This window comes from Heliconius melpomene, chromosome 10 (genome assembly GCF_056956725.1).
Source record: "Heliconius melpomene rosina isolate 202511_hmr_F chromosome 10, ASM5695672v1, whole genome shotgun sequence".
NCBI classification, from domain to species: Eukaryota; Metazoa; Arthropoda; class Insecta; order Lepidoptera; family Nymphalidae; genus Heliconius; species Heliconius melpomene.
The window spans coordinates 11,633,113-11,647,717 of NC_140398.1; the positions used below are offsets into that span (position 1 = coordinate 11,633,113).

Sequence of the window (14,605 nt, forward strand, 5' to 3'; positions counted from 1 at the left end):
CAATTTTAAATAGCAACATATGAAAAGAATAGTGTAGGAGTATCACTAACAAATTATGTTTCTTTGTGTCGTTGGCACGGCAATTCTTTTATATACTCACCAATTATAAAAAAAAATCATCAATTAAGATTATAAAAATATATCGAAGTCGATACTCGAAAATAAATTTTGATATCGATTTATTGATATTTAAAATATCGTTGATAGTTATAGATGATTTTGTGATATTTTGATATATCGATTATTATTACCCCACACCTATGCCTATATAGGAACATGGTATCTAAAAGAAAGTATCGTTACTGTACTCATGAGTAGTCTCGAAAAAAAAATCGTACTTAGAAGAGTATATATATACTTCGAAGTATCGAGTACTTTTCTCAGAGCCTAATGCGTCATTACGTCACTGACGTTGACATTATTACGTGAGTAGTTTCAGCAGAACAACATAAGCCAAAAATAGTTAAAAAACACGCTTCTGAGAACAAAATAACACATTTTTTTAAAATAAAAATGAGATGTTGTCCTCATAAGTGAGCCAAAAGGCCAAGTTAGTTGGGTAATTTATTCGATACGATACCTATTAAAAAGTATTTGTTAAGTACAAATATCCAACACAAAGTATCGGTATCGAAAGGCAATATACTCGACATACAAAGTATCGATACTTTTTGCGTGTCATCTACCTATGCCTGTCAAATATTATTTATATTTAGATTTTTGATGTACATATTGTTTTCGATTTTAATTTATTATTTTTTGTGCTACTGCTATATAGACAAAAATACCTTTGTAATATAGAAAAAGGCGAGTATTTAAGTGTTTCTATATTTAATTACTATTGGGTCTTTATTGATATAAAGAAATATTATATTCGTCTATATCGATATTCTGAATATTAGTAGAATAATCTTCAATAAGAATATTTAAAAGAATGTGGTGCAGTAGGACTTCCAGTAGGATTTCCTAAACAAAATGAGTCTCTTAAATTTGCCACTCGAGATTCTTATTATAATCATTAATCACTTGGATCTCGTTTCGTTATTTAATTTATATGGTACTTGCCATCGAATGCGACAAGTTATTGGCCAGTTTGGAAACGTAAAAAAATGCAATTTATCTATGAGCCCATTGGCTACATCACACTCATTTAAAATAGATTTCTTCAAGGATATATTCAGAAACATACAAGAATTGAATATGTGTGGAATTGCTGATTTGAATAAAAAAATACTTTTATCGTCTATGGGTAAAATGAAATGTTTGAATGTATTAAATATTTCTTACACAAATATAAATATTCTAGACTTTATTGAGATTTATCAAATATGCCCAAGCATAAAAGATATTACAATTAATTTTGCATTTACTAATAATTCTCAGATAAAAATACCTAAGAAGGCATTGTTACAATGCCAAGAAGTGTTTAAAAACATGGACAATGTAAATTTTTGTGGAAATGTAAGTAATTTACTATACTCAACCCTTCCTTTGTTTATTTTGAGTAGAGCAAAGTTAAAAACTTTACAATATACACTAACAAATAATGAAATGGTTGTATATGAAAATGAAGCAGATGAAAATATTTTGTTTTTGCAATTTGAAGACTTTTCTCTCCATTTTTCTGATGGATTAAAGCCAAGGAGATATTTCCGCTACTTACGCGAAATGTATTTATTTACGACAATGAATATTGAAGAATACGAAATTGTTATTATATGTACAGCTGAAGCACTTAAGAGCATTATATACACAACACCAACATTCGAAAAATTTTTTGAAGATAATTTTGGATTAAATGCAATATGCATTACAAACTTTGGAGTCACTGTAACTGGCAATGCATGTGTCATGCTTTGGAATAAAAGAGTTACAAAATTTGACCAAAATTTCTTTCATAATCTCTTGAAGAAACTAAAAGGCTTTATACCCTTAACTTTTAAATCATCTTTAGATGTTCCACTTCCTTCAACTTATGACTGGTACTGCACTATTCCTACACAAAGTAATGAATTGAGTTCAAGTTTTGTTAATGACTTGGGTTTTAAAAGGCAAAGAAGTGTTCATCCCAATTATATTTTAAATTATGATAAACATTTTCGAGATAAACACGAAGTGCGATTAATATTGTATTTTAATGGTGAAATAAAAAGTGGGGTCACACTATCAACAAGTTGTGAATACTTACGTAAACTAACTTATTTAAACTTAAGTGGTGTTGTGCGCTATAGTGCAGATTTTTTTAATATATTATTTCGATCATGTAACCAACTCATTACTCTAAATGTTGAGGTTCCACCTATATGTTCATGTTTTGCTTCAATATCTAGATCTATTCCATTAAGTCAAAGTCTTAAAAATATAAGATTAGTTGATAGACGAATTGATTTTGAGCTAATGTTTTCTTCAATGAGTCAATGTAAGACATTAGAAAATGTTAATATATGTGATATGTCTTCTGAAACTTTGAACTTAGCAGACCCATACATCATGTTTCAGAAATGTAGCAATTTGTATTGTTTGTATGTGTATGGATTTGTAACTGATGCCATGAGATCAAAAAAATTAAAAATATTAAAAAGTGCTAAAACAAAATGTCAAAAAACACACTTAAGAGTAAATGTTTTAAGTAACAAAGATTTTCGTCTTGATCCATTTGTAGATGTTTTTTTGTTTAAGTTAAATCCAATAAGACCAATGTAGTTAATTATTTTAATACTTTATTGTCAAAATATTTATATAATGTACATACAATAATATTATTACTTGCATAATTCAACATGTTATTTTTTATTTATTGTAAAAAATTATAAACAAAAATGGAAGTGATAAGGCGCCATCGATTTATTATGTCTTATTATATCTTAAATTTTTGAGAGAGCAGAGTGATTTTGAGAGTGAGAGTTTTGGACTTGTATATAATAAATACTAAGCAAGGAAGGAAGAGCTGACCAACTGAAGCTGACCTTTTTCAATTTTGCCCATAACTAAAACTGTTTTACTGAATAATATGAATAATAAATGAATAAAGCTTAATGAGATTGATAGCAGCATCAAAATAAAATGGTTCATGTTTGTATTTGAGGTTTAACTTTGGAGTTTTTGAAGCTAAGAGTCGTTATTGAGAGAGAGAGCATTCCAAGTACTGCACTGCCCCCGCAAGCATATGTTAGCACCCCTCTGTAATATTGTGGGCAGCTGAGTGCGTCGTCGCATTTACTGAAAAAAAAAAATAACGACATAACGTAAATATTGAAAGACATTGACATAAGTTGCAGTTATTCAAATAAAAGAGTTCGGCGGAAAGAAATACAAATATTCAGATTTCTAGTGTATTTTTAGCCCAGTTTTCATTGGTGTAATATTGTATTTAAGTAATTCGTTACGCACTGTGCTATAAAATTGTTATTCGATCTTGCTTTGCGTAAAGATAGTTTTTAACTACAGACAGCGAAGCAACAATATATTTTGTAAAATTATAAATAAGTACTTATGCCTTATTATATGGTTTTTGTTATAATTTTGATTGTAGATGTAGACGCCTGAATGTTGTAAAAAGTAATTATACAGAACTGAAAAGAGCTTTTACGTTGCGTACGTGCGTTACTATTTCCTGTTCCTATGATTCGTAGATATAAGACAGCTTATTTATTGTGCCTTTAGCTACATTAGTAATTATGAAGTTTAAAAATATGTTACTTATTATTAATTTACACGTTCTACGTGTCTAAATTTATAATTTATATGTTATTTATGTTTCTTCACTTAGCAAAATATGAGAGAAGAAATAAAGTCTATTTCATCTTACAAAATCATTGTAACCCTCACTTTGTTTCATTTTTAAACTGGTGATATGTCCATTACATTTTATTAGGTAAAAACGTCACTTTTTCTTTGTAAAGAATTTACTTAACTTATAAATGGATCGATCGATCGATATCAACATTTATAAACCTAAACCCTCATAAAATGTATTTAATTCTGTAATCCTCTTATTAAGCTATATAGAACATAATTTTATATCACAATAATTTTATATTGAGATGAATATTGCGTGACTCTCCAGTCGTGGTCCAGGGGAATAAGCTTATGACTGAATGCGACAGGTTGTGAGTTCGTTCCCACACGAGGAAATGGATTATTTAATATTTTAATTTTCTTCGCTTTGGTATGGAGCCAAAGCGCGTCGTTGCATTCCGCCAAATAATACGCAATATCTCCATAATTCTGCGGGAAATTGAAAACGGGAACATCTTAACACTAGGTTCCCTCTGCCTACCCTATTGCGTGTGGGATAAAGCGTGAAGCTCAACAAAATGTAGTAACTTACTAATTTTCAATGGCTACTACTGCCACACCGGTGACTAATTTGTCAGCAAATGTTACAATCGAATATATAAGAGCGCCTTGATGTGAGTGAGGTCCTATCAAATCAGCTGTTATGCATAAACTCGATACTAGAGTGATTGAACTTCCAGCTCCTGTGATAAAGAATGGGTACATATTAAGCATTATCATTGCATTTTCATATAAACCGACAGAGACTTATTGTTTAATATTTTAGCGTGTTTTCTAAAATATTGGATGCAAAGTAATGAAAAAGCATTTCTCTGACTAATGATAGAGATACTTTCTATCCTTTTACTGTATTTTGTCATTAGGTACCTCATTTATTATATAAGGTTATCGACAAGTATTAGTTGCATAGTTCGAGAAATAAATTTACCCATGAATGTTGCCACTAAATATATTTGCCATACATGTGCATCGGGATTGATAGCTAGTGCGATCCACATGCAGCTTATTAAGCTTAAAGAGCTTCCCACGAGGTACGCGACCTGAAATAAATTAGAATAGTTGCTATTTATACAGTATATATTTAGTGTTGATAATTAATAAACATTAAAAGGAAATTATATGAGATCGATCAATTGATGCTTGTCTGTTTTTCTGTCTGTCTGATTAAAGCCTGAAATCATGATTAAACCATTTTAATATAAAGACACTACTAAATTCTGGGGGCATTGCGTGTTGAGTGGTGGGACTCAACGCTGCGCCGCTGTCGCTGTCGAGGCTCGAAATCGGAGCTAAGAAATGAAAGTACCTAATATTCAATAAAGATATCCAATAAAGCAGGACACTTAGGTAAGTTCCTCGTGTAGGAATCGAACCCTCAACCTGTCGTGTGTACAGTTATAGGCTTGTGTCTCTGCGCCACGAATAGCCACAGATAAATGTTAAAAATTTGCGATGCTCATTTGCTGTCTAGGAGTATTTATTTTGTTTGTGTTAGTTGGTTATCAACGACATGTATTGTACAGTAATACCTGATGGCCCATTTTATTAATCTTGCTTTTTAACAAAAATGAAAATATCAAAGAAGAGATATATAGAACTAGAGGTACACTGGCGACCATTTCTGACCCTTCAGTTGGATTGACTGATAAACGTTCTTCTAAAAATAGTGGTACGTACACTAAACTTAATGCCCAATATAATCTTGAGAATACGTATCTGAAAATAAAAATAAATATATAGTCTTCAGTAAAAAACCAGATAAGCGCGAGTCGGGCTCGCACACCCAGTGTTCTGTGCAATTATTAGATAATATTTTTCAGTTACCTATAATATAAATATAAGGTCGCCATAGCGCAGCGGCACAAGGCACATTCACACGACTAGCGCGACGGTTGTGGATTCAATCTTCACTCGAGGAATTGAAATATTTATTTACGTTTGTATTTCCATTTATTCGCTCTGATGTCGAGGCAAAGCGCAGCGTTGAGTTCTGCCACTCAACACGCAATGCCTCCAGAATTCGACAGAAATTAGGGAACGGAGTGTCTTAACACTAGGTTCTCTCTGCCTACCCTGCTGTGTGCGAATACAGCGTGAAGCTGATTTAATTTAATTTATTTTATTTAAATATAAATATACTCACAGACAACTTGTTTGATACAACAAAGGCATTTGCAAGAAGTGCATGATCTTAGATTTCGCTGATAACTTAAGTGGTTCAATTTCTGTAGTATCTCCGACGTGGCCATTTGCTTTTGGTTCAACAGCAGGCTTTAGTTTGAAGAAAACATGGAAGATGACGAACGACATTATGCCGATGCCGGAAATAATAAGTGCAACATTCTGAAATGACAAACATTCGGGAACATTTACAAAATTATATTTTACTAATAATTATAATAATAGTAGGAATAAAAATGTAATATTTGTTGGAATTATTACTCGAAATTTATAATCATCCGCTGGTCCAATAAATGTGCTGTAATTGGATGCTCTCAATACAATCCAAGTAATGAAATATACGGTCAGACTTGATAGCACTGAAGCCATATATCTGAAAGAAGATAGTTTCAGTGAATTAAAAAAAATAGCTCGATAACAGCTTTAAGTAGGTATAACCTATTTATAATTTTTAATTAAAATAATACAGCAAAATTTCAGAATTTATATTATTTTTACCTTATAGAGGTTAACTCAGACCGAATTTGTAAACTGTCTGTAATAGATGGTATTATAGCTAAATGTGAGATTTGTACGATCGCCCATCCAATTTGAAAAATAATGACTAAGACAGCATAGTACAAGGGCATCCACCATTTTAAGTATTCTGCTGTGTTCGACGCCCAGCAGTTCCAGCATCGCACGAATAAAAGTGGAAAGGTACAAGTTACTAGCACGCAACCTGTAATTTGTTAAATATAAATATATACTTATTATTTATTCATTAATTTCATTAATTATGTTGATGTGGCGTTAAATAAAATATTTTTATCTTACAACTACATTAATATACGACTAAGCAATAGAATTAAAAAATAGCAATTAAATTATAATACATGAAGTTATTTGGGTATAAATAATTTTAACATTACTCTCTTACCTAATAAATGCCAAATTTTCTTAGTACTATATTTGTCTGCCAATATACCAATAACTGGAGTAGCTAGTGCATCAACGACTTGTCCTGAAATCATTTTGAATTATTTATTTCAGAAAATATTATGAGTTAATAAGTAATTTTTATCAGTGTCTGAAGTCAAAGGTATTAAAAGATCTGAAGGTAAATCAAAAGTTATTAGTAGATAAAATTTTGCAGAGTCCATTCAATCGATTCTGAACTTAGTCTTAGAGCCTTTTAAATCTATGTATATAACATTTTTGATAAAATTTATAGTTCCTACTCGATATATATCTGAAATCTAGATAAAGCTGTGAATTATATTGGAGCTTTTAGGGTCATATACCATAGTACACATCGTAAATTATCATAATTCATTTCTGGAGCATAGATGAAGATAGTAGGTATAATTAAATCGATATCCGTAAGCCTTAAGAGCTTTATGCATTATTTCAAGTATGTAAAAGGTACCACCTACTGTTATATGAAGATTTTCAATCAATATAAATAAGGCAAACATTTCAAATAATATTAAATCGGGTAGGTAAATACAAAATAGTAAATTGATATACAGTACTATCAAGATTAATAAGAATTTATTTGTTTTGAAAACATAAGTATCTCTATACAAATCAATGCGGTGTTAATCATTCTCACAGGAGGTGTATCCTTTACTACGCAATTAGAAACTGATTTAAAGCGTCAGTAGTTCATCACTTAAATATTTACATAAAATAGAGAAGCGGCCAAGAGTGAGTCGGACTCGCCAACTACATGTTATTGCATTAAATATAATATTAATATCCATAAAAAATAATTAAATAGAAAATGACAGGTTTTTCATTACGTTATTTTCAATTTTAAATATTCTTTCATTGAGTCATATTTTGAATTCGAATATGTACCTACTTTACTGCTATTGAATTACAGCATTAGTTCATTGATACTTTGTAACTTTATATGCCTTACCTGTCGTCGTGCTTTTTGGACATGCTTAACTAATACTATTTTTTAGTCACAATAAATTTAATAAGTAAGTGTAGGTACTTTATTTATTTTAAAGTAGATTTGTCGATAGGCATAATAAATAAAATCCCTCTGGCTTTTGTAAGAGAAAATGTGTGACAATAAAAGTATAGAATAGAAAGAAATTACCTAAAAGCATCATAGCCCCGGACACAACGGCTCTCATTTCAAGTACTGCTTGAAAGAACAGCATCATATAGGAGAACCACATGGCTGCGCAGAGATCGTTGTACATGTGGCCGAGTCCATAGAGAAGGTTTTGATTTAATTTCCACCATCGTCGTCGTCTGAATGGAATACTAGAAGTAAAATGGGTATTTAATTATTATTTTTAAAGTAACAAACATGAGCCCTTATAGAAAATACAATCATTAATTTTTTCATCAGACATTCAAACAAATCAATTGATTTTTATAGTAGGTATAATTGAATTATATAGTTACTAAAACTCTGTTCACTACTCAGGATAGGACATAAATGGTACACAAAGAACACATGAACATTACCCGACGCGACGTGAGAACCAAGTAGAGGGATTAAGTAAAAGGTGACAACAACTTATTTAAGTATGTAGTAGCTAAGGTAGGTGAGTCTCTTACAATTCAGAACAAGTAGAGACTAACAAACTACTTTTTTGAATATAGATATTTTTTATTTTATTTATGTAACGAATGAAATTAAGTATTTTAGGACCAAAGTAGGTATTTAGGTATAGATTAATATTTAAGAAGTTAATTAAAGATATGCGTGTACTTATATTCGATATACGACAAATATGATGTACATACTCGTATATCTAGTGTAATAATCCTTAAGTTACCTTACTTTCGGTAGACCTATAATTATGATTTTTTTTAAGAAGTGAGAGCTTGTAGTACAAATAAAGGAAAAAATCCAAAAAATTAAAATGTATGTTTATATAACTGAAAAAAAAATATTACAAACTTATACTCGTAATTCATTCAAAATAATAGGCATAAGCAGCTTTTAAAATTTGTATTTCCCATTGACCTACAATCCTGAAATTAGTACGGATACCTTGATGGAGGAGGCTAACTCACAATTGACCGGTTTTTTATAGATGTCATGCGATTTCGTCTATTTAAGTGCAGGAAGATGTTATTTCCTAATAATCTTAACAATGGTCCTTTTGTGCTGTACTTATCTATCGTGTGTGTCAAATTGGCTAAATTGCTTATTGTACGGAGACTTCACAAATTGTTAGTTTTCAGCAATATTATATGAGTACCTTACCTCACGTCGATTTCCTTATAGATGGTACTCTTATCACCGTTGACCACTACATCATCGTTATTAGTTGCCCCATATTTGGCACTCATTTTTTAAAATATTTTATATAAAAATCTAAATTTTAACAATGTATTATCTAGATATAACCAAATTTTTCTTCTCTGAACATTTTCACTTCACTTTATTGGGGCCAATGGATATATTAAGTTTCACAGTTCACAGGTAAGCCGACGCGTGTGGCTTGAAGGGATTCTTACGGTCATGTGAATTTAACTTGACAGTTTATCCGTAACGCATATCTACCAATTATTTAAGTTGGCTAAATTATCATTAAATTTTGTGTGCTGAATTAGAAAATTATTGGAGATGTTACAACGGCATGGACTATAACTCCTCGATTTAATTAATCTACTCTTGATTGGTCGTTCAATTAATTAGGTACTATAGAAATTGGTATATCTAATTCGTACTGTAAAATACGCATAGAATTAGAGTAATTTGAGGCCAGTTGTGGCGCAGAGGTACAACCGAGTGATTGTAATTGTGATAGTGGTAGATAGGTAGTGGGTTCGATTCCCCCTCAGAAGAATGATTTATGTTAATTTCTTCGCTCTTGCAACAAAACAAAGCTTGGCGTTAATCTCCGCCACTTAACAACCAATGACTCAAAGATTGGGAGAGTGTGAGTGTCTAACATTAGGTTCTCTTTGCCTATTTTGCTATATGCGTAGCATGCGTTTGCTCTAGCGTAGTATTTCATCATTCGTCATGAAGTGTCTCGAATTCAGGCAGAAAGCGGAGAACGGAGTGTCTCGGCATTAAATTGTTCTTGTCTACCCTGCTTTGCCACAATAATGTACATAGTTATGAATATGTCCTACATAATTATATCATTTTCTTTAAGATATTCCTCGCATTGTGCAAGAAAACTAAAATTTACATCTTCTTCCAATTTACAGATTACCAGTATTTTTGAGGTTTAAAGAATGTGATAATGTGTCATATAAATGCTGATTCTGGTACAGCTCTCAACACATCTTATAAAATCTTCAGATACATAGTTCAACTTCTTTTTAACATTATCATATTCTTTGAAGTCCATAAAAGAGTATAAATTAATTGAGTATAAAAGTTAAACATACCGGTAATGATATATTACCGGTATGTTTAACTTTTAAAACTGATTCTTGCATTTATTGCCAAGGCTCTAATAAAAATCCATAGACATATGCTAGGCTTGTAATTCTTGTTTAAAATATACGAATAAAATCGTATTATGTTACATTTTAAATTGTGGTTTAGACAATCTCAGTGTGGGTATAGTGTACCAAGGGTATAGTAACAAGTAAGTTATTCTATTTAATACCACATGTTTATAAAGCCTACAATCTACTAAAGCACGATTCGGGCAAGGGAATTTACCTATGTGATTATTGTTAAAGTTTAGTTGCTTTTTAAAGTTTAATTCATAGTAGATAATAGAGATTTTTATTATTTAAATATGTAACACTTGAGATTTTTTTACGCATATAGCTAGAAAACTTTAAGAATATTTCACCAAAAGGAAAGTTTTGCTCTTATACGAGTAGATGTTGGGTGAGTCTATCGTTTACAGTGTAGGACTGTTGACGTCGAGTTTTGGGCTTGATTTGGAGGAATAATTATATTTTAATCTAAGTATATATTTTCCTTTTTCTGGCAAGAAAAAGCGCGGTATCGTTTTTCAAAATTGGGCTGAAAGTGTAGAACAGAGATCTTTATACTAGTACTAGGTTCTTTTTTGCCTGTTTTGCCTTTAACAAAGTAGCAAACGTAATCTAGTTCAATATGCGGCCGCAGCCTTGAGACATATCGATACTCTAAGGTGCCTTAGTACATATAAGTACGTACTACATATAGTACGTACAGGGATGTATATACAAGCTTATATTTGTCTCGTGAATCATTGAAATAATTTAAAAAACATTATGAAACAAGTATTAGTTTGAATATGGTTATTCATATTACCATGTTATGTAGGTTACTTAATATTTCCATTTCCTCACTCTAATAACGAGGTCAAGGGCGGCGTTGAGTTACGCTACTCAAAACGCTATGCTCCCAGAATTGGGCGGAAAGTGAGGAACGGAAGTGTCTAAATGAGAACGGAGTGTCTTAACGCAAGGTTACCTCTGCCTACTCTGCCATATGTGGGATAATACAGCGTAAAATAAAATAAATAAATAAAAGAAAATGTAGCTTAGAATATTTATGTACATACATAGATCTGTTAAGTATACTTTTTGGTATAATTAAAAAGATACTTATTAGTGTGTATTTCAAATATCATGTTTCATGAGTCATTATGTGGTACTATTCATTTCGGGGCATTGTTGTTCATCAGTAAAAGTCTTTATCTAAGATACTTTTTATATCTGTTATATTTATATCTGTTGTATAGGACAATAGATGATATTTTAAGGAAACGAATGTTAGTAAATAACATCAATTAGGTATAATTTATAAAATTAGTGTAGATAGCTAGCTAGCTGATATTTTTTTATAAGTGTAGGTAGCTAGCTAGCTGATATTTTTTTTATAAGGTAAAATATAATTAAGCCTATACATAATATTGCATCTGTAATATTATGCTCTTTGGAAGTTCATTACACTATTAATATGTCAATGAAACCGTATTGGTATAGTAGTAGGTATTTCAAGCAATGAGTTCTTTTCAATTGTTTCTGTTTAATTAAATATTAAGTAATACCATATAACTTACTAGTTAGTTACTAAATTTTATTCAAGCTTATTTTTATTGTGATAAAATAATAATTGAAATTATTTTTTTTCAGCGACATCTATGGAACTATGTACAAAACGTATAATATCACGTAAGAGCAAAGATTTAAGTTGCTTCGTTTCGTAAAATTTTATAGAGGGCTTTACTTTTCTCATGTTTCCTAGATGGCAGCAGTATATGTAAATAAAATTGTAGTGAAACATGCTAAATATAATTATGTATATAAAAGTATTATAAGATTATATATCTAAATTATATATCAATCTAGATTAAAGTCTAATATTTGAGAAAATGTAAGAAACATATCAACATAATAATGTTTGAAAAATCATTATAATATAAGTACGTATAACTTACAAAATAAATTTCTTAAAAATATTGCAGGCTTTACTAGCTACGGTCGTAAGTTTCTAAACAAAATATATTTTACAAGATTATATACCGATAGAAGGACTGAAGATCTGTCTAATACTTTTTCACGTTTCACGGAGCTCTATGTCACGAACACGCTAACGAAATGTCACGAAATTATGTAAATTAAATTAAAATGAATATTAATGTGGCTAATATAAATATTTCTATTATTATGTGCACTGAAAATGCCTATCGCCATTTAAAAATCACATTTATATAATTTTATTATTTACCATTATAATTTTAGTGAGGCCAGTCGTGGCGCAGGAGCACAAAGTGCGACTGTAAATCGACTGGTTGTGGGTTCGATCCCCACTCCAGTAAATTAAATATTTATTTAAAATTATTTCTATTTCTACGCTCAGGTGTAGAGGGCGGCGTTGATTTCCGCCACTCGACCAGTAACGCCTCCAGAATTCGGCGGAAGATAGAGAACGGAGTGTCTTAACACTAGGTTTCCTCTGCCTACCAAACGGTCAACGTCTTGTAAAGTATTAAAGGTTTACTTCTAGTCTATTACCCCCTACTTTCTTGAACTTTTTAGTAAAATTAAATTATTTTTAATGAAAATTAAATTGAATAATAAATTTAATGACCGCAGATGCAGCAAGCTACGACTGTCTACGTAGACACAGTCTGGCACATAAATCATTGATACAGTTTGGTATATTCTGTCCACGTATAATTATACTATTTGATAGAGATAGATTTGTTTTGTAATTTATTTTTAATTTTATATGAACATATTGTCCAATAGGCTATAAATATAGGAAAGTTTTCTTGACTTACTTAACTGTAAAATATTTTAATATGATACTAGTAAGTCACAAACATCGATGGGTGTACGTACCTAGTCATATTTTTATACCTTTTTGGTATATCAACAGATAAATAAAAACTTGCCAAGTGCGAGTAGGATTCACCCATCGAGGGTTCAATACCAATTTCATAATTGTCAACGAGAAGTGCAACACCAAATGTACCTACAACTTGTAAAATCGACAAACTTAAGTTTGCAGGCTGTACGGGTAAGTACTACATAATGTACATACATTATGTAGTACTTATGTAGTGATTTTGTATAAAACCAACTGCAAATATATTTTTTTTATGGTTTTATTTTTCTGTGTTTACCTATAAATTTCCAATTATTATGCTTTTCCCATTATTTGTTCTCTAAGTTCTCACTTCTTACCAAATTTCATATTTCTATGTCAATGGGAAGTACGCTATAGATTTTGATTACGTGGCGAATTTCGTACAATATGCCGAAAATAACGAAGCAAAAACGCTCGTATCTTTCGATTACATTGATTTCGAAGTTTATTTTTGTCTATGCCCCAAGGAACTGTAGACCTGAATATTTCATATTAATTTCAGCTTCATACCTTTGGCCCATCCAGACAGACACAGTGGTTCTTTAAGGATTCTGTTTTTGCTTTTGAGCCCTTAAAAGGGCTCTACTAACATAGAATTCTACTTAACCCTAAGTATCTATAGCTAAAGCTCTACCAAAGAAATGTATGCGGGGGTCGTTTTATTTTTGCGGACGGACGAAAGAAACACATATAGTAATGGATATCATAAAATTCACTACGATAAAAACAATAAAATATTGTATTAGTTTTTCAAGATAAAAGTAAGTTTTTAATATAATTATGATAAATTTCATACACCATACGACATACGAGTATTGCAGTGGCGCACAAGTAAAGCGGCTGTAAGTGCAACAGGTTGTGGGTTCGATTCCCACTGGAGGAATTGAAATATTTAATTTTCATTTCCTCGCTCTGATAACGACTCAAAGCGCAGTATTGCTCAACTTTGTTTTTTTGCTTTCAGAATTCGTCGGAAAATAGGGACCGGCGGTGTCTCAATAGGAACAGAGTGTCTTAACACTAGGTTCCCAGGTTCCCTCTGCCTACCATGATATGTGCGGGATAGAGCATGAAGCTAAAAAAATGTATTATACATTCACTCGTACGTATCACGTGTGCTATTTATGATCATATTTGATGATTTATTAAAATTTAGTCTTAATATGGCGATTAACTATGAACATCAACTCATTAGAATAGAAAAAAAATAAGAGAGGTCGAAATAAGCCTCAAATGCACTGAATTCAATTTATTTTCATTCAGTGCGGGTTAAGGCCGATATCGACCTTCAGCGGTTCGGGGCTCGGGCGACACGGGAGGAGTTCAGTTTATCTCTAA

At 31.3% G+C, this 14,605-nt stretch overlaps 2 protein-coding genes across 2 annotated transcripts; one reads left to right on the top strand and one right to left on the bottom strand.

Moving 5' to 3' along the window:
- Positions 1-413: 413 nt before the first annotated feature.
- Positions 414-3,821, top strand: LOC146535643 (uncharacterized). Its single transcript, XM_085190855.1, has one exon. The coding sequence runs from the start codon at positions 976-978 to the stop codon at positions 2,701-2,703; it is 1,728 nt and encodes a 575-aa protein (XP_085046981.1). The 5' UTR covers positions 414-975; the 3' UTR covers positions 2,704-3,821.
- Positions 2,704-9,478, bottom strand: LOC146535644 (major facilitator superfamily domain-containing protein 12-like). Its single transcript, XM_085190856.1, has 10 exons — positions 9,197-9,478; positions 8,072-8,241; positions 6,899-6,982; positions 6,478-6,700; positions 6,241-6,352; positions 5,942-6,141; positions 5,328-5,514; positions 4,727-4,838; positions 4,331-4,481; positions 2,704-3,219 (listed from the first exon to the last, which is right to left on the bottom strand). Exons 1-10 carry the CDS (start codon positions 9,280-9,282, stop codon positions 3,069-3,071), a joined length of 1,476 nt encoding a protein of 491 aa, XP_085046982.1. The 5' UTR covers positions 9,283-9,478; the 3' UTR covers positions 2,704-3,068.
- Positions 9,479-14,605: the final 5,127 nt, after the last annotated feature.

Excerpts from the sequence above, each read along its gene's own strand:
- LOC146535643 (XM_085190855.1), top strand. The coding sequence starts at position 976 with ATGAGTCTCTTAAATTTGCCACTCGAGATTCTTATTATAATCATTAAT.
- LOC146535644 (XM_085190856.1), bottom strand. The coding sequence starts at position 9,282 with ATGAGTGCCAAATATGGGGCAACTAATAACGATGATGTAGTGGTCAAC. Across the intron at positions 6,142-6,240 it reads CGGATGATTATAAATTTCGA|AATGTTGCACTTATTATTTC; the intron begins GTAATAATTCCA and ends TTGTCATTTCAG. Across the intron at positions 3,220-4,330 it reads GTAGTAGCCATTGAAAATTA|TAAATGCGACGACGCACTCA; the intron begins GTAAGTTACTAC and ends TTTTTTTTTCAG.